Raw genomic sequence first — 25,303 nt, 5'->3', positions numbered from 1 at the left:
GGCTGGATTTGTGGAAAGGTATTGTGTAAATTTGGTCTTGCCATGGAATATCTCGGAAACTCTGTCCCCAATTCTTGATTTTCAACTCCTAAGCAACCACAGAGTAGCTCACAACCATCCATCCTGGAATTTGTTGCCCTATTTTGGCGTGCAGGTGTCCATACAGATAAAGCACTCACATAAAAAAAATAAATAGCTCCTAAAAGAACAAGAAGTCTTGTGGCATTATTTAAACCACTGACATGTCTGTGGAAGGCCCACAATAGGAAGAAATTGGTACAAAAGATACCCAAGTCTAAGACTAAAACCACGCAACATGGTTGGAAACCAGAAGTCCTATGCGGATAGAATAAAAACCAGCAATTACTTTGGAGAACAGGTGGATGGTGTCTTAGGAAATGAACACACACACAGCACAGAGACCATCAATCCACTCTTCAGGGTTACTCAACAGAAAGGAAAACTATGTCCATAGAAAGGCTCTGAATCAACGCGCACAGCAGCTTCATTCACAACAGCCTCAAACTAGACACACACAAAGTCCATCATTTGGGAAATGAATAGACAGACTATGCCATACATATACATTTATGCTGTGGTGTATGCATATATATAAACACATATAATGCATGTAATAAGTAAATGTAATAATTTTTAGAAAGGAACAAATTATAGATATATGCAATAACAATAATGTACTCCAAAAGCATGCTAAATGAAAAGAAAAAGCTACATGTTAGAAATGTTAACTGTTGTAATACTTACATAACTATGTCTATTTGTTAAAAACCAAACTGTTCATTGAAAACTGGAAAATTACATATCTTTTAAAAAAAAACTACCTTGAAATTGGATGCACAAACCTTTTTGTCTGCATGTGTGTGCATGCAAGCGTGTACATGCGTATCACAGTGAGTGTGCAGAGGCCACAGGACAACTAGTAGGAGTCAGTTCTTTTCTTCCACTAAGTGGATCCTGGAGAACAAACTCGGGTCTCTAGGCTTGGTGGTAAGTGCCCTCACCCACTGAGTCATCTAAATGGCTCCTGTTTGTTTTTCTGAGGCAGGGTCTCGTTACGTAGCTCTGGAACTTTCTGTACTATGCAGCTCAAGGTAGCTTACAGTCCATTTGCCTCAGTGTGCTAAGTGCCGGGATTACAGGCATGAGCGACCACACTGAGCCTTCAGTAATTGCTTAATGCGGATATTTAAGACACACCAGGAGCTGATGTGTACACTTTAGAGGTTCCTACTGCCACCAGAAATTGCATGAAAATCACACATAAGTAGATACCTTTTGTAACATTCTGAAGTTGGCTGTTTCGTGTGTTTATTGTGTTATTAAAACACACAGGGAGGCCCAGCACGCAAGAAGACCCTGGCTTAACCCCACATACTCCAAACAAAAACAAAAACAACAAAACAGAGAACACCCCACCAGAGAGGCATGGATAGGACACAGGTGACTTATGGCAGCACTAATGACTGAACTGATTCTTCTATTGTTGGTATCTAAATGATTAAGAATGTAACTAGAAACCAGCATGGGGATGAAAATGATTATGAGCTCTCAGAAAACGTCACTCCTTGTTGGCTGGTGGTAGTGTATGCCTTTAATCCCAGCACTTGGGAGGCTGAGACAGATGGATCACTGAGTTCCAAGTTTGAGGCCAACCTGGTTTACAGAGCAAATTCCAGGATGGCTAGGGCTACACAGAGAAACCCTGTCTCACTCTATCCTCTCACCCACAAAAAGAAAAGAGAAAATGTTACTTCTCAAAAATGGTTACTTCTTTCTTAAGAGTTGTGAGTTTCATCCTAACCAATACTCAATTGATCAAATCCTCCAGAAAATAAGCAAGTCTTTCGGACCCAATACTGAGTAGTCAGTATTAACACTGAGTAGTAAATGTTAACACTTACCTAGCGGGTCCACCAACTGGTCAACCAGTCCCATTTTCTTTGCTCTGTCTGCACGAATGTTCCTACCAGTCAGCATCATGTCGAAAGCAGCAGGCACACCCACCTGATATGCAAGGAGAGAGAGCACAGGGGAATGAGGGTGGAGTTAGTTACAAATCACCAAGTGAGCAGACTCTGGAGTGGGGCTGGCGAGATGCTCAGCGGGTAAAGGTGCTTGGTCAAGCTTGACAGCCTGAGTTTAACAGCTAGGACTCTCATGGCAGAAGGAGACAACTGACTCCTTACAGATGCCCTCTACCCTCCACATGCACACCCTGGTACTCCTGTGCGTGTGCACCCAATATAAACAAGTAAATTTAATATTTTTTTCTAAAAAACAGAGAAAAGGCAAGTCAGTTTTATGTTCTTTTATTAGTAAATTAGAATTTATAAACTAATCCCCTTTAAGTTTTGATATTAGATGCTCAGCTGAAGAAGAAAATGTCTTTACGGTGTCTTTAAGTCAATCGCATCAGGGACCAATGAGGTGGGAAGTCCATCTTACATGAACTAAAACTGCAGACTCAGGTCGCTCTCAATTTGTTTTCTATCATTTACACAGTATTCAAAACTCTAGTGCTGAGAATGTAGCTCAGTGGTGCTGTTTGCTTGGTAGCATAAACCATGGATTCAATTTCCCCAAATTCCAATACTGGAACTACAGTGCAGATAAGAGACTTGTTATTTTTACAAAGGCTTCAGAGAGAAGTTTGAATTTAACAAATATGCAGTTCAACTGAGAAAAGTATTTTAGAAAACTGATTTCTAGTCAGGTGTACAGGTCTTGGAAGGCTGAGGCAGGAGAATCATGGACTTAAGGCCTGTCTGAGTTGCAGAGAAGACCCTGACTCAAAACAAAACAACAACAACAAACCCAAAACAAATCCAACGAAACCAGCTGGGTGTAGAGGTGTCTACCTTTAATCCCAGCACGTAGGAGCAAAAGGATCTTTTGAGTTTTAGCCCAAACTGGTCTACACAGTGAGCTCTAGGACAGTCAGAACCACACAGAGAGACCCTAGCTTAAAAACAAACAAACAAACAAACAAAAACAAAAACAAAAAAATGAAAGAACTTTTAGCAATATAAGTAAAGAGATACAACAAACCTATTTATGTCAAGACATCTTGTAGACATTTCTTCTATAGAGATGTGTATGGTTTTGATTACTAGTCTGGGGTGTTATTCCAGCACTCAGGAGGGTGAGGTGGGGGATGAACAAGAGTTTGAGGCAAGTCTAGGCTACAGAATGAGGCTTGTAAAATCAAATCAAAACCAACCAAATGAAATACAACCCTCCTCTCCCACTCTAACTTATATGAACGTTGTGTGCAGTCTCTCTGCTGAGCCCTCCTCACTGAGGAGTCTACAGTGCTAGAAGCTCCGAGGCCCAGCCCCTTCTGGTTTGATATGAAATCTCTCTGCAGCTTCCAGGGATGACCTTCCTTAGAAATGCAGAAGCTCGTTGGGTCTCTTTCGAATACAGCAAAGAGATGGTCCAATCAGAGGGGGATGGGAAAGTCCTGTCTCTTACTTATCATGAACTATGACCCATGGTTTTGAAAAACTATTAAGAGATACTGTGTAGAAGATACTGTGTATCAAGAGTAAAAAAAAAAAAAAAAAAATCAATGATCCTCTACATTCCTAACTCACTTGGTTTTTGAATCTACGCTGAGTGTCTATGTTATATATTTTATACAAGATGGTATAGATGTAAAAGGGTATTTATGTACAGCAGTCTCAAGATCATGGCATTGGGGGAATCTTAAACTCACCATTTTGGGCAGCCTCTGGGTACCTCCGGCTCCTGGTAAGATTCCCAGCAACACTTCAGGGACACCTAATACTGTTTTTCTGTCTTTTGTTGCTATTCTGTATTGACATGCTATGGCAAGCTTCAAACAAATCAAAGAAAATTAGAATGTTAGAATATTTAACTGGAACATTTGGCACCTACGTTAGCAGGTCTAAAGATTACTTAAAGGAGGAATGTACCACAAAAATAGGCCGTGACTCCTTAGGCTGACGTCTGGCACTCCTCTACAATTCACCTGCTCTATCTGTTTTCATAATTTATTAGCTCCCTTTTAGGTTGCTAGTCTCCTTAAAAATATTCTGATGGCAACAGAATTTACCAATAAAAAGACTCAAGCCAAGTGTACGTCCACAGTTCTGGTTACACAAGAGTGTGAGGCAGGAGAATTGTCTGAGCCTATGAGTTTGAGACCAGCCTCAGCAAAACAGCAAGACCCTTGTCTTAAAATCAGAAGCAACCACAACTAACAATTCTCCTCAGGTCTTAGTCAGTAACAATGACCCATGCTGGTAGACCCAGCGGCCTGTGTGGCTAAGGCAAGAGTAATGGAGATGATTCCTTCCCATCAATCAGGTATACTCAAAATTTCCTAACAGATCTTGCTTATTGTTGCTTTTGAGTATAACTACACTGTATATGGAATACTTTTGAAACCATTTTCTTGTTAATCAAATTTTTTGGGGGATCAGGCCCAGATTTCCTTCATTGATGTAAAACCCCCCCCATACAGTCCAATATGCGACACATGCTCAATGAATGTTCTCTTTCCCTCTTTTTAAAACACAGCACAATCTAGTAAGAATCTCTTCTCTCAGCTGGTCATGGTGCACGTCTTTAACCTCAGCACTTGGGAGGCAGAGGCAGGCAGGTCTCTGTGAGTTTGAGGCCAGGTTGGTCTACAGAGTCAGATCCTGTCTTAAAAAACAAAACCAAAAACTCTTTAACCTTATTTTAAAGAGTTTTGCAGATTGAAAACTCTTTAACCTTATCATTTTTACTACTCACAAGAAACTGTAGGTCTGTGTCTGTCACACAGACGCGCACGCGTGCGCCACACACACACACAGACTCTCTCTCTCTCTCTCTCTCTCTCTCTTTCTCTCTCTCTCTCCCCATTCTTTGTAAGTAAGACTCAGCTAACTTAACATTAATTCAGGTCACACTTCTGGATCTCTGCCCTGTGAACCTCGGACATGAGAAGGCCTTCACAGGTGTGCTTCATTCCCTAATGTAAACGAGACAGCATGGCTCTGCTCACTGTTTGCCGTCACTTGCCATTTCTCATGAATTAAGAATTAAACACTTTCAGGCATTTGACAGCTGAAAATGAAATGGCTTCTCCTCAGAGAACCGTTCTTTCACTGCTTTCAGGTGAGGCAGCAGCCTGAAGGGTTATGGTGGCACATCCCACCAGTGAGTGCGAGAGTCTGTACAGTCTAGAATCCTTCTATACCTCAAGTCCACCTCCCAAGCAGGATCCACTGATGGCGGCCACAACAGGCTTTGGTGACTTTTCAAGTTTCTCAAACATTTTCTGTCCTTCTTGTGATATTTGTGTTGCTTCTTGGGGCGTTGTACAAGAGGCCAGCATGCTGAAATATCGACAGAAAAGAACACAAAGGAGAGATGGACCTGTGACCTATTTTGTAGAATACTTCACCCACTCTGTACTTATCTCAGTGTATACCACTATTTGGCAGTGAGTCTTAAAACATAGAATGGAACATGTTACACAATTTATTTTGCTCCATAACAAACTACTGACCACAAAGTTCTAACAAGAACATCACCTGGCAAATATTTTCACTGTCAGATCACAGAGTTCTAAGGTTATATTCTGGATCTACTTAATTTCTTCAAGCTATCTGATAATCTTTACCTGCCAGACACGGCTGTTTCCCTACTGACTTGTAGCTTGTTCCAAATGCTTCCTTATAGTGTGTACATGGGCCTGATCATTCTCCTTATGAACAGAGTAGGGGTTCTTTCACAGAGGATATGGCTGGAACGTATGTTCTGCCCCCACATCTTGTGTATATCGCATGTGTGCTCACCTGCAGGCACGTGTGGAAGCCAGCGTCAGGTACAAAGTAATCTATCAGACTCACCATGCCCAGCTTTATCCATGGATGCTGGGATTCCAGCTCAGACCCTCGGCTGAGCAGCAGGACTTTACCCTCCGAGCCATCTCCCCAGCCCTGTACTTTCAATTTTGCTAAGTACTGCCAAATTTCACTCTAAATGTTTGCTGGTCTGATGGATGCAAACTAGGCATTCATTCTTGGTTAACTTATTATACCCTGGAAAATAACTTAAAAAACCAACATTTTGGAGGATTTACTTCTCTCTTAGTTTAGAGAACGTATTATTTAAAAATACGTAATCAAGCAAAATAAACTCACTTGATGTCAGCACCTGCAACAAAGCAGCCAGGCTTTGACGAAATAAGGACGGCGCTCTTGATTTGGTCGTTGGCCCAGATTTCGTTCATTACTTCTACGAACTCTGATTGTACTTCTTTATTCAATGTATTTACCTACATGAGAAAGAGCTACATCTAAGTGTTTAAACCAAAAATTTCACATACACACAGACCATCACTGTCAAATATGTTTATGCAGCAGACACATATTGCTAGAAGAAACCAAAACCAAAACACAGACAGAGCAAACCCCCTGAAAGCCAACAGCTTTCTGCTCAAGTAGCTTTAGTTAACTATTAGTACCACTCCCTTTAACAATGGGTCTCACACGCTGCAGAGATGCTTGGTGTTTAACTGGCTTGCCCAACAACCTGAGCTTGAGCCTTAATCCCATGTAAAGGTGAGAGGAGGCTTTGCTTCACTCTACCCCCAAATACATCATACACATAATACAACAGAAGTGGGGTGGTTTCAAACAGGGATGGCCAGCATAGTGGTTGACCTTACTTGTGATCCTAGTAGTTAAGAGACAGGGGAAGGAGGACTGCTGCAAGCCTATGGCTTGCCTGGTGTACACAGAGAGTTCCCAGTCAGCCGGGACACACAGCGAGCCCTCTCTCAAACAAACAAACAAATAAACACTCAAAAAATAAAAAAGAGAATGAAGTTGTGGTCCTAAGGGTTTGGATCATATGCAGGGTAAAAGTAAATCTACAAATATTTATTGGTCGTTGTGGGGAATCTATCCAACCTTTTTAAAAAAAGGGAGGATCAAAATTAGACATAGTATGGACTTCACTTTGTAAATTTATTCAACTTCAGAAAATTAGGTAAAAAAAAACAAACCAAATTTGAATCATTGGTGAGTCAGTATAAGACTAACTCTGGAGAAGGGTCTGGTCCAATTACGGTTAATTTGTGGTAGCTGTTAGGTGCTTCCTGTACAAGTTCTCCTATTTCTTACAGGGTTTTATATAGCCCAGGCTAGCCTTGAACTCTGTAGCTGAGGATGACCTAGACTTCTTTCTATTTGTGTCTCTCAGGTTCTGTGAGTCATCATGTTTGGCTTAAAATCTCCTATTTCTATAGGCCTCTGGCTATAAGATTTTTAAAAAAATATGACACCTTTATACTTGAAATGGGGAATGAATTCCTGCAATAAACTATTCTTGGCAAAAGACCAGGGTGCTGCTGCCTGCATTGTTAAATTCTGAATTTGCCAAGATCCAGGTTCTGTTTTCAAATAACCTGATTTCTAGCACATGGACTGTCTGAGTCATTCAAATCCCGCAGGAGGCTCAAAAGCCAAGTGTCCACATTTACCGCAGCCAACCTGCTGAGAGTACTGAGTCTGTTAGGCAGTAATGAGGTGGATTAAGTCTTATCAACAACATATTCTATCACCCTCATCCTATGCATAACAGAAGGCTAGTTTTATTAATCTCGATATTAATCTGATGCTTAGAGGCAACAAGAAGGAATTATTTTTTTGTGCCCTGTTTCTGAGATGGGTTCTCTCTCACTAAGGAGCTCTGGAAGTCACAGAGATCCACCTGCCTCTGCTTCCCCAACCAAAACCACCAAGGTTTTTTTTCTTTCTTTTTTTTGGGACAGGGTCTCGCTATGGAGTTCTGACTGATCTAGAACTTGCTCTGTAGACCAGGCTAGCCTGGAATTCACAGAGACCCGCCTGCCCCTGTCTCCAAGTACTGGGAGTAAAGGTGTATGTATATCACCACCCATGGCCCCAAGAAGGAAGTCTCATTTAAGGACTCGCAAAATTTTAAACACCATGAGAGAGGTCCTCTTCAAGACAGGCAGATTTCATCTCTATGTAGGACAGGACTCATAACTGTGGTCTGCAGAAATTAAAGGAAGTTCAGGTACCTTTGAATTGGGCGAGTTAATCCGAATAACTGCCACATCCCCTTTGACTCCATAGTTAATATGGGTTCTAGCTGAAAAAGAGAAGACAAGTTTGTTTCTGAACTTGCTTATTGTAAAATACATCTACAAAGTGATGTTAAAATCATATACACACAAGCATCATTACATGAACTGGGCAGTTATATTTAGGGACACACACACACACACACACACACACACACACACACACACACACACACAATTTACTTTCCTCCAACCCCTCCCTCCCACACACTTACCTCCCACTTCCCTTGTTCTCTCAAATTCATGACCTCTTTTTCTTTGTATAAATACATATATTTAGGGATACATACATATTGGGATGTATATATGTGTGAGTATATATGCACACAGTATTTATCTAGGGATATACATACAAATATATACATATTCAGGATAAGCACACACACATATATACATATGCATACCTACAATGACAAAGAGGCCATGAATTTAAGAGAACTAGAGGCATGGATGGGAGGGGGTGGAGGGAGGAAAGTGAAAGGGAAATATGATGGGATTATATTATCATTTAAAAGAACAAAAGGGTTATAAAAAGCAACCTTAAGTGCATAAACATGAAAGTAAACTTACACAGCAAAGCAGAAGAAGTTGTAAAGCTGTGGCAAATGCAGCCTGCAAGAGAAGAGTGTTTCAAAATTACTTCCTGAAATACAATTTCTTTAATAGTTGTCAAATCAGAAGAACTGGAATTTATACCAGTAAACCCCCAAAACAGCAGTGTATTCTAGGCCATTATCATGGCCAATCCATTACCTTTCTCATTTTAACTATCAGGTCAAATGATTATCCAGACAGTAAGTAAGGCAGCAAGAAGATCCCCTCCCCCAGGAAAAAAAAGGAGGGCGCGTCTCTACAATGTGCCAAAGACTGCAGATGGAATTAAGATCGACCTTAATATGGGGAAGTACATGGATTATCTAATGGACTTAGTGTAATCACAAGGAACTCAGAGACACTCGACCCGGCTCCAGGTTGCTTAAGGAAGGAGATGAGCACAAGCAGAGGCCTCAGGTTGTCTCTAGAGCTAGACAATGCAAGGCAATGGGTTTCCCTCAGGGGTTTCAGAAAGAACAGAGCCCTGTGACACTATGTGAGCCTAGTGAGACCCATTTTGCTTAGTCCCCTAGTTAGTTCCCTGTTTACCCTTGGGATCAAACCCAGGCCTACTGTATGCTAGGCAAACACTATACCACTCAGCTATGTATCCTCAGCTCAAGTCCCACTAAGGCCCTCTGACCTCCACAACTGCACTGGGGAGGCAGAGGCAAGTGGAGCTCTGTGATTTGCAGGCCAGCATGTTCCCAGCACCCATAATGGCAGGAAGGCTCAAAGTGGCCCAGCTCCAGATGACCCTCTTCTGGCCTCCATGGGTACCTACATATGTGGCATACACTGGTATGCACATCAACACATAAATAAAAATAAACTTTAAAAACAAACAAAAGAAGCCACCAAGTATGGCAGTGCATAATTGAATCCCAGCCCTAAGGAGGCAGAGGCAGGAAGATGTCTGAGAGTCTGACGCCAGTCTATTTTACACATTGAGTTCCAGGTCATCCACCACTGTATAGTGAGACTTTGTCTCACAGAAAACAGAACAAAACAAAACAAAAGGGGCAAGCACTGGCTATAAAGGAAACACTCCATGTCATACTTTGCTGGTTTAAGCATATCTAACTGAAAAATCTTTGTGCTGCTTCCCACCAGTGATGTTCCCAATCCTTGGACAGCAAAATCCACGCTGTCCTGTTGCTTAGTTGATGCTCATCAGCTGACTCGTGTAGGTTCTTCAGCGGGGCCACAGAGAGATCCCATCGTATTGTTTTAAAGATTTATTTATTTCTTTTATGTATATGAGTACACTGTAGCTGTCTTCACACACACCAGAGGAGGGCACTGGATTCCATTTCCGATGGTTATGAGCCACCACCATGCTGGGAATTGAACTCAGGACCTCTGGAAGAGCAGTCAGTGCTCTTGACCATTGAGCCATCTCTCCAGCCTAGCCATTTTGGTTCTAATTATCACTTTGCTTACTCAAGCAGCCCCAACACTCCAGGGAAAACAGCCATTGAGATAATAGCCAGACTCATGTGGTGGTCCACGAGCTACCATTTCCTAGCACTTGGGAGGCAATGAGACTTAGAAAACCATGAATTCTGAGCCCAGGGAATCTGTTTTTTGTTTGTTTGTTTTGTTATTTTTGTTTTATTCTCTTTTATTTGCGATAGGGTTTCACTATGTAGCCCAGGCTAGTTGGAACTTACTATATATATAGGTCAGTATGACCTTGAATCCTTGAATTCATGATCTTCCTACCTTAACCTCCCAAGTGCTATGAGTTTTGTTTTGTTTGGCCACTATAAAGTCTTAGCTGACCTAGAAGAACTTGTTATGTAGATGAGGCTGGCCTTGAATTTAAAGATATTCATCTGTCTGCTGTGACTAAGCGTGACTAAGCCTCACCATGATTAGTGTTGAGGATTACTCAACCCACAGATACATGCTAGAGAAGTACTCTACCACTGAGTTACAATTAATCTCTACGACTATCTATTAACCAACACTAGATATTTCAAAATAGTTTTTGAGGAAGGCCAGCTGTATTCTGGTTGTCTGTGAACAGCTCTGTCTGGCTTAGTGTATAATTCCCATCCTTCTGCTTCGAAGTGTGGGAAGTTCACTTGGTTTGCTGCTAAGGATTCTCTTGTCCAGAGTTCTTATTAAACTGTAATTGGGGAACCTTAGACCTTTCTTTCATGTCAGTTACATCAATCTCGTGACTCCTCCCACCTGTAGCAGTCAGTTCTAATTCAGGACTGGGCTTTTCCCTAACAATGACAATTGACTGGATGTGTGTGCAAGCAAGAGTGGTCCAGAGGAGGATCTTTTGAGCTAGATTCTAGGTAGAAGATAGGGACTATAAGGGGGATTTTGAACAAACATTAAATCTGTTTCAGGCATTGTTCTATGGTCCCTCCATTGTAAAGGCTTGCTTCTACCCTGCTCTAAGTAAGCTTTAGGTGGTAAGCAGGTTGTTCTGGAGTAGCTCAGAGGCAACATCCCTAAATGCAGCGTTTAGGGTTCTTCAGAACACCCTCCTTTTCTCCTTCATCTTTACTCATGTTCACCTCAAACCATCTCTTCTATGCTCCTCTCTAATTCTTCACTCCCTTCTCCTGACCACAGAATCCCAAACTTGCCTGACTATCCAAGGAAAGTTATCCCTTTCCTTAGTTCAGAAAAAAAAAAAAAAAAAAAAAAAAAAAAAAGACAAACTGTCACTTTCTTGATTAGGTCCTACACATGCAAACATCTGTTCTCAGCAAACTGCAGATATCTAAAGCATTGGTTCTCAACCTGTGGGTCTCAACCCCCTTTGGGGGTCACATATCAGATGTGCTGTATATCATATATTTATATTATGATTCCAACAATACTGAAATTAGTTATGAAATAGCAAAATTTTATGATTGGGGGTCACTACGACATGAAGAACTGTGTTAAAGGGTCGCAGCATTAGGGAAGTTGAGAAGCACTGCCTTAAAAGTAGTATCAACTACTAGTTACCTATTTCTTAATATTAAAACTTCAGTGCTGATCATCAACAAAATGTATATGGTCTAACTTTCCCCACAGACCTTCACTTTCAGGTTTCAACAGTACAATGCTCCTCTTCTCTGACTGTATTTTGGTCTTTACTTAATCATTTACTTATTTGTGTTTACTTCTGCATTTGCAAACAGTTATAATTAATCCCTTCCAATAAAATTTCAGTCATTTCTCAACAAACTTTTTTTTACAGCAACCTGATGGTTTGTGCAATCTTCTAGGACGTTGGGGTAACAAGTAAAATAAAAAGTCTCTTTCTTGGTGGAGCTTGCATTCCAGGGTAGCCGAAGATGTGGTACCTATCCGGGGACATAGATGCGGATTTGAAAATCGCTCAGTGGTAGACAGTTTGCCCAGCATGCACAAGGACCTAGGCTAAATATACAAATTTGAAAAACAAATTGTAAAGTACAAATTCTAGTGGGAAAGAAGCATGGGATAGGTAATCTAACTAGAAAAGAGTAAAGTACTCTGGAATAGGAATGGACTGACTAGGAGTACAAGTAGGAAGGAATGAGATACAGAGACACATAAAAACCTAGAAAATAAGTATGTAAGTGATAGAATACAAATAAAAAAACAAACCTCCAGAAAACCAAAACCAAACACTCAAACAAACCCACCTAGCCAAACAAAAAGCCCAACCTTTAAAGGCAGCATGGTTGAACGTCATTTGGAGGAGAGGTGCTGCCAGGGTGTCCAGACTAGCTGGAACTTGTATTCCTCTGCCTTAGTGGAAAGCCAGGATCACAGGTATTTGTCATTCAGGGCAGAGTTACTACCTTACAACTCAGATATTTGTTCTTTAAAGGCTGAAGATGCAAAGTAGGGTGTGGGAGCACTCAGAGGGCAGAGGGAGGCAGATCACTAGGTGTCCCAGGCTAGCCAGGTCTCAACAAACAAACAAGCAAGCAAACAAACAAATGATAGTAATAAAAAAAGAGTTGGTGCACATTAGCCTATTGTTAAGCCATTTTAATTCCTGCCTACGCAGACGAACCTTTCTTTGGGGTGAACACACTCCCACACACATACACAAAGCCTCCTCTAAACCAACAGAGACAAAAAGCAAAGAGAAAAGAGCAGTGAATGCACAAACATTAAAAAAGAAAAAGTAACCACAGTCAATTTAATCAAGCCAAAGTACAAGGTAACTTTGCTTCTGAAATCCAGCCTTACCCCACGCCTAACAGCGAAGCTTACTACACAGAGGCTGTATGAACTTTAGCCTACATTTTCAGTGCCAGCAAAAGCAAAACCTTTGTCCTACTTTTTAATCATCCTCATATGTGACTCAAGAAAATATCTACAAGGTCATAAAAACTATGTGCTGCACAAACTTTGAAAACTGAGAATGTTACTTTGGTTTATAGTCAGATTTATAAATACCACAGTATCTACTAACTGCTGTTATTTTCTGTAAAATTCTTTTACCACCTACATACTTTGGATTTAGTAGAAGTAGGAAATTAAACGGGTATTAAGGTCAATTTGTGATTTTTTTTTATTTGATAGTATTGTATAGGAGCTCTATTCCTAGTAAATGCCAGAGGTCATTAAGCGTTTGACAAGGCCTGCACACACTCTCAGTCAGGGTCAAGGACTGATCTGTTGAGTCTAGACTCTAAATGGTAAATCAAGTGTGCGGCTAATTTTAAATTGACTTTCCTGCATATTTTTTCAAAGTGTATAAACTGCTATTAAAATAAGTTGGAGCTATGACAGACTACATTTTCTTTTTTTCTTTTTTTCGGAGCTGGGGACCGAATCCAGGGCCTTGCGCTTGCTAGGCAAGCGCTCTACCACTGAGCTAAATCCCCAACCCCTCAGACTACATTTTCTTAATGAAAACATAATACTATTTATATATTTATGAATGTTTCTATGTAGAAGTATAGGGAAATTTAGCTGTTAGCTTTTTATTACCTATGTAAATAGATTACTTTAAAAGTTCTCATCAGGTATATACAGTCATGACTTCTAAGGGCTAAAAGATTAATAACATTTACTGAGAATGGATTCCTGTTTTATACCTAACATAACTTCTTTAGACTTAGTTATGATTGACTCCACTTTACCAATGAGAAAGATATTGAAATTAATTCCCAAGGTCACTAGAAGGTAAAAGACAGACTCAAGACAGATGGCAGAGCCCAAATTTAATGTTTTTAATTGCTCCATCATACTACTTCTCCTACCAAAGGGGAAAAAAAACACCTCTCATTCATTTTACAGATGAGAAAAGAAAGCCCATTTAGATTAAAGTGCTTGGGCAAAGTCAAAAGCTAGCTAGAGACATGGAGAACATGTGACCTGATCACCACTCCAGCATTATACTGGCTGCCCATCCATAAAAGTCCCTTACAGCAAATACAGGACCATATGTGATTCCCCCCTCCCCCACCCAAAAAAAACTGTTTTAAAGATAACGGAAGCTTTGTTTCTTCATTTCTTCCCCAAATCTAACATCTTGTCTTTCTTTTTCTTTTTTTAAAGACAGAGTCTCTCTGACTGTCCTGAAACTCACTATGTAGACCAGAAAGGCCATGAACTCAAAGATCCACCTAATATTAAAGGCAAACAATACGATACCCAGCCCATTTCAGTTTTTTGGTAATGTAGTGGTAATTTTGGCTGTTTACACATAATCGATCTGAGAAGATTTAAAAAAAAAAAAAAGGAAAAGATTCAATCGCTTAATTAAATGCCATGGGAGGGGCAAGAAAAATAAATTCTACTGCATATTTTTTGTGAGGACAATTGGTGTGAATTCATATTACAAAGTAAAGTCTAGAAGTAACTGGTATCGATAAATACACAATAAAGTTACATTTGCCCTTACAGATTTGGGATGTCTGGGAAAAGGCTTTTTTTTTTTTTTTTTTTAAACCAAACCCCTTTAACACCCCTTTAACCCTTTCACTGCTAGATTGAAGAGGAATGCAGCTCGTGGAACCTGCCTGGGAATTGGCAGAAACAAGATTAGAAATAGTTTTTTTTTTAAATGATCAAACACTTGACTTCTCATCAAAATTTCTTTGCCTAAGTTGGAGAACCTCCGGTTTCAACCTTCTATACAGTCACACCAAGATTATTGGAGTGGGAGAGCTGAGCCTCTGCAAAAAAAAAAAAAAAAAAATGGTTTTGATGGTAAAGATAAGGAGTGCCAGTGATCTGTAAGGTTGTAGCCAATGTCACCAAGAAGATTAATAGGTATCTCGTATGGCGACTAACCTGTGGTAGAGCCTCAAAAATGTGACAAGTCTTAGTCCTCCCGACCTAGCAGCGTCAGGGCCAAGAGAAACGTTAAGGAAGACAAGAGGGGCGTGAGCACAGGGCTACAGCAGACACCTGCGCAAACTGCCAGGCTGAGTGGAAACGACTCAGGAAAGTTAGGGGAGAGCCTGACACCGCCGGAGCAGGGAGAGAGGGAGTGACAGTTCCTTCGCAAGGACACAGGAAATAGGGTCTCGGAACAGTTAACCCTGTTTCCACAGGTCTCGGAAAAGGGGTAGGCAGGAGACAGTGAGGGGGCAAACGTTGCTCCCCGCCGCCCCAGTTCCTGCAGGCACCCGAGAATCTCCCAAGCCCTCATCCAGGCTCACCTCTGGAGCGCAGGATCCTGAAGGCAGAGAAGCGACTGAGACTGCCAATTGCCCGGGACGCCACCATCTTGCGCAGGAGAGGACGAAAGCAAAAGCTCTTCTAGTGGGGGGCAATGGAGTCGAGGGCTTTTCTTTTCTCAGTCTGTCTGTCAGGGTGCCCTATGTGCCGCCTTACTAAAACGAAGACTCTGAGTTGTCACCGGTCCTTTCGCCCTTCCTCTTGCTCTCAACTAAGAGAGCCGAAAGGATGGTTTCTCTGAAGGGGAGACCAAAGACCTCTAAGGAGGGGGCGGAATGTCTGACTTTCTGGCCAGGCGCTTGGTGGACAGCTCTCAATTTCCGCGGGGGCCCTGGGCGGGGCGAGAGGGGTCCTTGTGGAGCCGGAGCCGCCCTTCGCCGTGGGCGGGCGTTTATCAGTCTGGCTTGACCTTCTTGGGGGCCGCAGCTTACTCAGACTCTAAGGTGCGGCAGCGCGCATTTCGGTTTTCTTCTGACTTTCCCGCAGGCAGGTGCCACTTTGCTCCCGACTCTTTGCGTCGGTGCCCGCGGCGGCTACCCAGTGCTGTGAGAGTCGAAGTACCGAGAGCGGGACAGGCTGGTCCAGGTTTCCGTTGCGAACCGCCTCAGGACGGGTGGGGGTCGCGTTCTTGGCGTGGCTCGCTGCAGCTGTGTCTTCTGTCTGCATTTATCACTTCAGGTTCACGAACGGTTTGCGTGTGTGTGAAACGCTGGGCTGTGTCAGAGCGGTGTCGTTTCCCCTGCTTACCTCTCTAGGCAGTCCGGCGGCTGTAGAGATTGAGAACGCGTCATTAAGTGCGGGCCTCGGGTGTGGAAGCAGCCAAGACTGTCCTCCAACCTCCTTGGTGACCCAGGGTTCACGGTTATTTTCTAACCCAGAAGGGAACTCGGCGAACATCTGGGCATTCCCACCACTCCTTACTCTTTCTCTGTGATGTAGCTGTAGCTGGTGAATCAGAGTGCATTAACTGGTAGGCACAGGTGGAGAACTGTCTAGAACCTATGTCTTCTTTTAATTAATAGCTCAGTTCTTCCCGGCACCAGAGTGTGGGTTGTTTGTTTTGGTGCTGGAAAGATGAGTCCTGAAATAAACTGATTGTTTTCAAAAGAAAGTGAAGTCAGTTTCTGGTGCATGCACCATTTTGTTTAATACCCACAAACCCCACGTTTCGATCATTTGCACTTTCAGTGACTTGACAGGCTTAGAAAGATTACATAAAATTCCTTCTTTGTGGCAAGCCCAGGGTTCAAACAGTTAACTTGCTAATTAACTGATTATTCTGCCAGACAGGAAAGAAGAAATGGCTGAAATGATTCTAGAAAAAGAAAGGAGAGTCCTTTTTTAAAGCTCGGGTCAAACTAAGTCCTCCACCTCCAAAAACACTTTAGGCTGATACTAGACGACCACTTAAGAGCACATTGCAAAAAAGGAACCCTTTCCCCCGAACAACGCCCTCCACTACACCTAGCTTCATATACTTTCTTTGTAGAATAGTTTGTTTTGTGACCCCCACCTTATGCTGTTACATATTTGTTTTGTGTTGCTTGCAGCCTTTTTTTTTTTTTTTTTTTTTTTTTTTTTTTAGGAGCTGGGACCGAACCCAGTAGCAAGCGCTCTACCACTGAGCTAAATCCCAACCCCGCTTGCAGCTTTTTTATACATTTTTTTTTTTTGGTTCTTTTTTTTTTTTTTCGGAGCTGGGGACCGAACCCAGGGCCTTGCGCTTCCTAGGTAAGCGCTCTACCGCTGAGCTAAATCCCCCATACATTTTTTTTAATACTGGAGATGGAACCTACAAAAACCATTCATACACACATACACACACTTTTTCAACTCTTTGAAAGTGTAAAAACTGGAGCTGGTAGAGAGCTTGCTCAGTATGGGTCCCAGCTTCACTGTTAGCGCTTCAAAAGGGAGTTAAAAAAGAAACCTTGTGAAAGAAAAACCCTTTTGTTGAGGATTTTGGGTTATATTTTGCTAATTAATTTAAAGTGCTTTCTTTTTTGGGGGGGTTCTCTGCATTCTCAGTGAAGTTAAAAGTTCTATCAAGTACAACGTGGTTTTTTTTTTTTTAATTGTTTTTTGATCATTAGCACTTCAGTGCAAAGGCTTATAGGAGAACTAGGTATATTTATATCATCAGCCACTAATAATAGCAAACACATAAATAAATAAGCCTTACTAGATATCAGGCAACATGTACCTGTCTGTATCTAGGTGTGTATTTAATTATCTCAACAACTCTAAAATGGTGTACATTTCAGGGAAGGGCCAAAACCAGAAAAGTTAAGCAACTTGCTACAGGTCCTACAGCTGGAGTGAAGCTAGGATTTGCACTTGGAGTCTGTTCTTTGATGATGTAGTAACTGTTAAGTCACCCTATCTTTCTTTTATGTTCTTTACCTACCTATTTTTCTCTTTCATCTCCCCATGGGCCTCTGTGCTACCTAAGCCTAAAACTATCCAAATATTGACATGTTTTGAATAAATTTTTGGTAAGATTTCTGTATTTCTGAAGCTTTGTAAATGGCGACAAAAGCCAGCCTTTCAATACAAGAGTGTAGTGTTGGTTTTTTGGCCTTTTCAGACAGGGTCTCTCTATTATGTAGCTCTGCTTGTTCTGGAACTGGTTAATTCAGGCTGGCCTCACACTTAGAGAGATCTGCCTGCCTCTGCCTCTTAAGTGCTTCAATTAAAGGCATGCACCATTATGGTATGTACTGCCCGGTGTGTATCACCTGGTGTATAGTCTTGTAGTAAGTCTTTAGTGCTTGTATTTTTATTTAATATGTATCGTGGATGTCAGGATAAAACATATATATCTTGTTTTCTCCTAAGCTGCTGAGTATTCAAGATATATTTATGATACAGTTCAACTGTTTCTATTGATCTGCATTTATGTTAGTTCCAACAATAAATAGTTCTCTAATGAGCATTTCAAGTATTCAGATAGAAACCAACTAGAAGGCTGGAGTGGCTCAGTAGTTAAGAGCACTGACTGCTCTTCCAGAGGTCCCGAGTTTAATTCCCAGCAACCACATAGTGACTGACAACCATCTGTAATGGGATCTGATGCCCTCTTCTGATGTGTCTGAAGACAATATATATATATATATATATATATATATATATATATATATATACCAGCAAATTTATTGATCAAGCCATCTTTCCTCCATTTACTTTAAATACTATATTTACATATTATATTATAAATTCTAATATCTTTTGGTATGCTTGTCATAAGATGTCATACACTTTCTGAGGGTCAGTAATCTGGGGCTACTTGGCTGGGTTGTTCTGATTGGAGTTTCTTAGGGTTGCATCAGCATGTTGGTCAGGCTGTAGTCATCTGAAGGGTTTCCTATGCTAGGATCAGCTTCTAAGTTCACTCAACATGGCAGGAAGCAGCAGTATACAGACCGTTCCAGAAAGGCCTCTCTGCTTGCCAGCTGGCTCCCCTTTCAGTGATCTGAAAGACTAAGATAGAAGCTACAATATTATTTTTCATAGCTTGATTTCCGAAGCAGTGCCATCACTTCTGACATAGAGCAGTACAGTGTGGGAGGCAATCACACCAAGAGTACAACAACCAAGGAGAGATACTGAGGTCAGCTACTACAGCCATTATTTGTAAATCTTAAGTTTTTCTTTCTTACTTTTTAAGTAAAAACTATGTTAAAAAATTAAGAAATTGAGTCAGTGAGGTAAAAATGAGTCATTGGTAAAAATGCCTACCACCAAGCCAGAGGACCTGACTTTGAATCATGGAGCCACTTGGTAGGAGGAGAGCTCTAACGTCCAAAGATTATCCAATGACATGTGAACATGCTCTACATGTGACATGCTCACTGTTCCCTAGCTAACAATTATTTTTTTTTATTAACATTTGGGAGAGAAGTCCATGTCACTTATTTGGAGATCAGAAGATGTCTAGTAGGAGTTTGCTGGAACCTATTTGCAGCTTGTGACTTGGAACCCTGTCTAGGGGCAGTGTGGAAATGAAGAAGGGACAAACACTGACGAAATGACAGATGTATACAGAAAGACTGGCTGGGGTCAGGTTGTACGTGCACACACTGAAGTGACATCTGCTGCCATCAGAACTTGGAACCTCATCATGTCTATTGTGTACGACACGGGGTGTAGGCGGTTAGCTTGTCTGAGTAGGAGGTACTTAAGACTCTTTAGGAAAACAGTCTTAAGCTGTAAACCATCCAGAAGGAGGGGAACCGGGGCTGCTAGTTTTGTACATATTAGTCACTCTGTTCCACTTGGACCCCTCCCTTCCCCTGTCCCAAGAAAAGCTTTGTCATTCCTCTGAGCTTTCCCGGGGAAGGCTTTGCCACTCTTACGGTCCTAAGGCATTGGATCCTTGGCATGGCTATGTCCGTGTCTAAAGCATACATTGATTTTAGGACCTTCCTCACTCACAGCTTCCTCTGCTCCCTGTAGGAGTTGGTTCTCATTCCATTACCAATCCTGAGGCTCATCAGGGCCTCGTGCTCAGTGGCAAGCACCTGTAGCCATTGAGCCATCTCATTAGCCTGTAACAATATTTTTAAAAAATATTAATTTTATTTTTATTTGTATGTTTTGCTTGCATGTTTGTACATGTTCCACATGTGTGCCTGGTACCCATGGAGGTCATAACAGGGGATCAGATCTCTTAGAACTGGAGTTATGGATGGTTGTGAGCCACCATGTAGGTTTTGGTAACTAAATCCAGGTCCTCTGCAAAAGCAACAAGTACTCTTAAGAGATGAGCCATCTCTCCAGCTCTACTCTAATCAATCAGTCAATAGCTCTCTCCCCTCTCCTTCCCTCCCTCCCCTCCCCCCCTCCCTCTGTAGCACTGGCTGACTTGGAACTCACTTTGTAGACCAGAGTGCCTTTGAACTTACAAAAATATTTCTCTGCCTCCTGAGTGCCAAGATTAAAGATGTCCCACTATGCCCTGTCTAACAGTGTTTAATATTGTACTCCTAGAGGTATTTTATTGTGATTGAAGGAAATACACACATATTTTCCTCTTTTAATGGGTGCTAGCGTGCAACACACACACACACACACACACACCCTTATTTTTATGCAATGGGTGTTTTGCCTGCACGTTTATCTATGCAACACTATGTGCCTGGTCCCTGCAGAAGACAGAAGAGAGTGTTAGGTTCCCGGAACTAGATTACAGACTGTCGTAAGCTGCCATGTGGGTATAGGGAATCAGACCTAGGTTCTCTGGGAAGCAGCTAATGTTCTTGATCTTTGAGCTATCTCTCCAGCTCCTATTTTCTTATCTTTTATGGCTATACAATATAGTATTTCACTGGTTGTTATAGCATAACTTAACCAATTCCCTATTTGCCATTCTTCTAATCTTTTACAGTGACAATACAGATCATGTACATAATATTTGTTATAGAAGTTCATGGAAGTGGAATTGTTAGACCAAAAGTTAGGTGAACATATAGTGTTAAAAGACAATTCCAAATTGTCCAGCATAGAGTTTGCATCAGTTCGCACCTTTGTTACAGTGAACATTTATACATGACTGCCCAGGCAGTATAGATCAAACCTTTGGGTTTTTGCTAATTTAACTGATAATTTTATCTCTATATCTCTGTGGTTTTAATCCAAATCCTCTTTTTGGAGTTGAAGACGCCCCCACTCCCAACTCTGTGTGTGTGTGTGTGTGTGTGTGTGTGTGTGTGTGTGTGTGTGTGTGTGTGTGCGCGCGCGCTGTGGTATGTCTGTGTTTGTGGCATGTGTGCATTGCCGGTTGATGTTGGGTGTCTTTCCTCTATATCTTTTTTGAGACAGGGTCTCTGAACATGAACTTTATTATCAGGCCAGCAAGCTTCAGGGAACCTCTGGTTTCTGCCTTGCTCCAAGGGTTAGGGTTATAGGAGTATGCCCCTTTTTGTGGCTTTTTATATGGGTTCTGGGGATCTGAACTAAATTCCTTATCTTTGTCTGGTAGGCACTTTACTGACTAAATCACCCCAGCCTTCTTTTCTTATATGTATAAGAGCCCTTTATATTTCCTTTCTTGTAAGCCATCTGTTCATATTTGTGTCCATTTATTTGCTGTTTTCTTTTATTTGCTGTTACTAATTTAAAATTTAAATTTCTAGTTTAAAAGGTAATTTTGATATTATGTTGAGAAAAAGTTGGAAGTATGGTACTATGGAAAATTTACAAGGAGATTAAGAGAGATGGCTCTGTGTTAAGAACATTGCCTGTTCTTCAAGAAATTCCAGGTTCGATTCCCAGCACCTTCATGGTGGTTGGCAACCTGCTATAAACACAGTTCCAGAGAACTTGACTCTCTTTTCTGGACTCTGGGCAGTGTACACAGGTAGTGTTGAGACAAACAGGAAAACACTCTTCATATAAAAAATGAAAAGTGAGGGTTGGGGATTTAGCTCAGTGGTAGGCGCTTGCCTAGGAAGCGCAAGGCCCTGGGTTTGGTCCCCAGCTCAAAAAAAAAGAAAAAAAAAAAAAAAAAAGTGTTTATAATAGCAGCTGAAAATAAATTGCTGACTTGATTGATACTATTTCAGTATCGCTGAGTATTTTAGTATGTATCTCATTCAAATACCAGCATTTCATAAAGCCTTCTACATATTGAGGACACAACCTTCAAGATCAGGAGGATAACAATGGTGATTCACGGGCCTGCTATGTGGGGTCTCTGGTGCTTTGTGTTGAATGAAAAGGGTACAATCCAGAGCGATTCTACCTGGGTTCATATTCGAGCTCTGCCACTTACTGATTCTTGGTCTTCAGACAAGTCACTCAATCTCTCTGTCTTATTTTCCTGATCTCTTGGAAAGGATATACTCTCCATTGTGAGGATAGATGGTTAAGGCCTAGAATAGTTGTTTGTACAATGGGGAAGCTGTGTCAATACAGTTATTATAATAGTACTAGAAAAGAATAGTTGATAATGGTATTTTATAGTGGCGTGGACGAATTCACCAGAGGTCATCAACTGTTGTACACTACAGATTGCTGAGGTAACCCAAGATATACTTTGTTCTGTTCTTTATAGATTTCAGAATGACTACCATCTTGACTTCCACTTTTAGAAACCTTTCTACTACATCAAAATGGGCCCTCAGATTTTGTAAGTTCAACTTTTTTCTTTTCCTTAAGATTGTATTTATAAGCATTGTGTATAGATATTAAATGATGCACCCTTTATTTGATTTTCAGCTGTAAGACCTCTGAGCTGTTCTTCACAAGTACAGTCTGCCCCAGGTACAGTAACTTTAAAATAAATATTTCTACATTAAATGTTAGAATTCTGTATTTGTAAATGCTCAGTAAAAACCCAACCTAATTTGTTAATTCTTCCCCTTTTATGGGGCATCATCATTACCCTAAAATAAAAAAATATGTGTATTCAGTCAGTAATATTACCTTGGGCTTAAGATGTTAAGAGATAGCTTTTTCCTGGGTTTTAGGGCTTACAGGGTCATAAAGGTCCCATAAATTTTGCTAGGTCAGTTTATGTAGCCCCTGACTGTGAGTCCTTCAAAAAGGACTCTAGAAACTATTGTGGAATCCAAGTTAACTTTTACAATTTGAAATTAGTGGTAGACTTCTATTAAATGTCTTACTGTCTTGTATACATGAGGACCAGTTTCTGAAATAGAAGTGAATGGGGAACAAGTAAATAAAGGAAGATTTTATCCATCATGAAATGAAAGAATAGGGAAATTCATTAATTTGATGGGGTTATGTGGGGCCTCAGTAAACCCAATGAATTAGGTTTCTTCACTGTTAAAAACATGTTTTTGACATATGTATCTTCACTGATTGGTGCAAAATTCCCTGACAGGTTGTCAGCTTTCTTTTTTCATCTTTCCTGGGCTTTATAGTGACCTGTTTTTGATTTTGGATTTATTGTATATGTTCTTATGTGTAATATAATATATAGATATATAATTATATGATATGTAACTTGTACAATGGCTTCATAGAAAAAGTATCATCTAGATCAGGACTTGTACTCTGTTTCAGCTCTGCATCTTTTTGGCGGTAGGGCCTTGAAATGACTCTCTATGTTTTAGCTTCATTCTCTAAAAGACTAAATATGATTGCTATCCTTAATGGGCGTGACCATATCTCTAAGTTCTTTAAGCACTGGGAATAGAATACAGCTCAGTAGTAGAGCTCCTACCTAGCATGTTCAAGGCCCTGGCCAATCCCCATCCTGCACTAGGAAAAAGAACAACAAAAATCACAACAAATTTGGGGCTGGAGATACAGATCAGTCATAGAGTACTTGCATGGCACAATGTGTTCAACCCACCATCACCACTAGAATCTGTTGCCTAATCTTAACTAGAGAAATAGGTTTCCTATATAGCTTCCAAAAAATTTCTACTGTTTCTACAAAGAATAATAAAGAATAATTCCGTTCTGATTTCCATCACCTTTCCCCTAATTTAAAGTCACTCAGGCTTTTGCTTTGCACAGTCACACAAGTAGACCTGACTCTTGCCAAGTAGCAGGAGGTCATTCTGGTGGTGAGAGAGAAGACATTTTTCAGGCTTTGGACTAATCTCTGTTGTCGATAGCCATATTTTGGTGGCCTTTTTCTCCCTAACTATGTTGTAAGCTCTGAAAGTCATGAGACTTAAGCCTTTTTTGTCCCCATTGTCAAACAGTATTCTATAAGCGGTTTGTGTTAATGTTGCTGATGATAATGGCACAAAAAGACACTGATGAGCAAAGAATGTGACCAGCTGATTTAGGGTAGGGAAGGTGCATGTACCTGTGCCAAGCAGGCTTTAGGGTGCAATTAGTGTTATAACTATGTAATTCCTCTTACCGCACTTGAGTATTACTGCTTGACTTGGCTGTTTGGAGAAATGTGGGCAAATGATTACAGGATTTATTGGCTGTTTGGAGAAATGTGGGCAAATGATTACAGGATTTATTGGGGTTTTCTGTCTTCTCATGAACTGTGTCTGGTAGAAATTTTGACTGATTTGATGATTATATTTTTGTTTCTTTGTCCACATATCTTTCTTTCTCAGAAAAAATAGTAGTAAATGTAAAGGATAACGTGCCTTTTAATCTTTGAACAGTATATGGAGCATAGAGTACATATTGGTTAATATTTGAATCCTAGATTTTCCAGTTACGTAGTCTAGCTTGCAAATTTATAAATAATTTTTTGCACATCAGGAATGTTAGCCATAGTATTTGTATTCTCAGTTGAGATTCTTAGACTTCATTGTCATCGTATACCCTTAACCTTCATATGTATTTGGAATATATATAGGAGCTGTATTATTTGTGTTTGAGAAGTCGTTGGTATGGCTAGGAGCCAGTGTGCACATGAGGCAATAGGTCCTCTCAGTGACTGTTAAACAGTGCAGCAACTGTACTGTTTGCAAAATGGGATTTGTGCAATTAATTTAATTGCTTCTTAATGAGCTAAATGTTTGGAATGACAATTTGTACCCTAGAAGTTGCTATAGAAGTTCAAAGGAACTGGAGGTAACTGTAATTATTAGAGAAAGCTTTGTAAGGATAGAATGTGAGGTAAACCCAAGACACATGGAAGAGTTGCATGGGACTGTGCAAATGAGAGAATCCCTGAATTAAGGCACTGGGGCCTTGCTCAACTCGTGCAGTTAGAACGGAGGTAGACAACTGAGGGAAGCAAGTAGAGCAGAGCAGCGGTTCTCAACCTGTGGGTCATGATCCCTTAGGGCTTGAATGACTCTTTCACAGGGTCACCTAAGACCATTGGAAAGTACAGATACTTACATTACAGCTCACAACTATAGCAAAATTACAGTTGCAACAACAATAATTTTATGGTTGGGGGCCACCATAACATGAGGAACTGTATTAAAGGGTCATAGCATTAGTCAGATTGAGAACCACAAAAGT

General features: G+C 40.9%; 2 protein-coding genes across 3 annotated transcripts in view; one reads left to right on the top strand and one right to left on the bottom strand.

The window, feature by feature from the left end:
• The window catches only part of Hadha (hydroxyacyl-CoA dehydrogenase trifunctional multienzyme complex subunit alpha), a 35,025-nt gene extending 19,355 nt beyond the window's left edge, over positions 1 to 15,670 (bottom strand). The window contains exons 1-7 of the mRNA XM_032909051.1: positions 15,370 to 15,670; positions 8,723 to 8,764; positions 8,090 to 8,160; positions 6,183 to 6,316; positions 5,234 to 5,372; positions 3,740 to 3,859; positions 1,923 to 2,025 (exon numbers count right to left, since the gene is read on the bottom strand). Coding sequence (XP_032764942.1) covers positions 1,923 to 2,025; positions 3,740 to 3,859; positions 5,234 to 5,372; positions 6,183 to 6,316; positions 8,090 to 8,160; positions 8,723 to 8,764; positions 15,370 to 15,436 — 676 coding nt within the window. The 5' untranslated portion in view covers positions 15,437 to 15,670. The remainder of the gene's footprint in view (positions 1 to 1,922; positions 2,026 to 3,739; positions 3,860 to 5,233; positions 5,373 to 6,182; positions 6,317 to 8,089; positions 8,161 to 8,722; positions 8,765 to 15,369) is intronic.
• An 87-nt stretch (positions 15,671 to 15,757) lies between these two features.
• Positions 15,758 to 25,303, top strand: part of Hadhb (hydroxyacyl-CoA dehydrogenase trifunctional multienzyme complex subunit beta) — a 33,766-nt gene continuing 24,220 nt past the window's right edge. Inside the window, exons 1-3 of one of the 2 annotated variants that reach the window (XM_032909052.1) lie at positions 15,758 to 15,831; positions 22,443 to 22,517; positions 22,607 to 22,651. In XM_032909052.1, the coding sequence (XP_032764943.1) occupies positions 22,451 to 22,517; positions 22,607 to 22,651 (112 nt within the window). In that variant the 5' untranslated portion in view covers positions 15,758 to 15,831; positions 22,443 to 22,450. Of the gene's footprint in view, positions 15,832 to 15,877; positions 15,934 to 22,442; positions 22,518 to 22,606; positions 22,652 to 25,303 lie in introns of those variants that run through there. The other variant, XM_032909053.1, reaches the window with a different exon arrangement.

The sequence above is a fragment of the Rattus rattus genome, chromosome 7 (assembly GCF_011064425.1).
Source record: "Rattus rattus isolate New Zealand chromosome 7, Rrattus_CSIRO_v1, whole genome shotgun sequence".
NCBI lineage: Eukaryota > Metazoa > Chordata > Mammalia > Rodentia > Muridae > Rattus > Rattus rattus.
The sequence above is the reverse complement of the archived record's forward strand: the minus strand, read 5'-3'. Positions and strand labels throughout refer to the sequence as shown.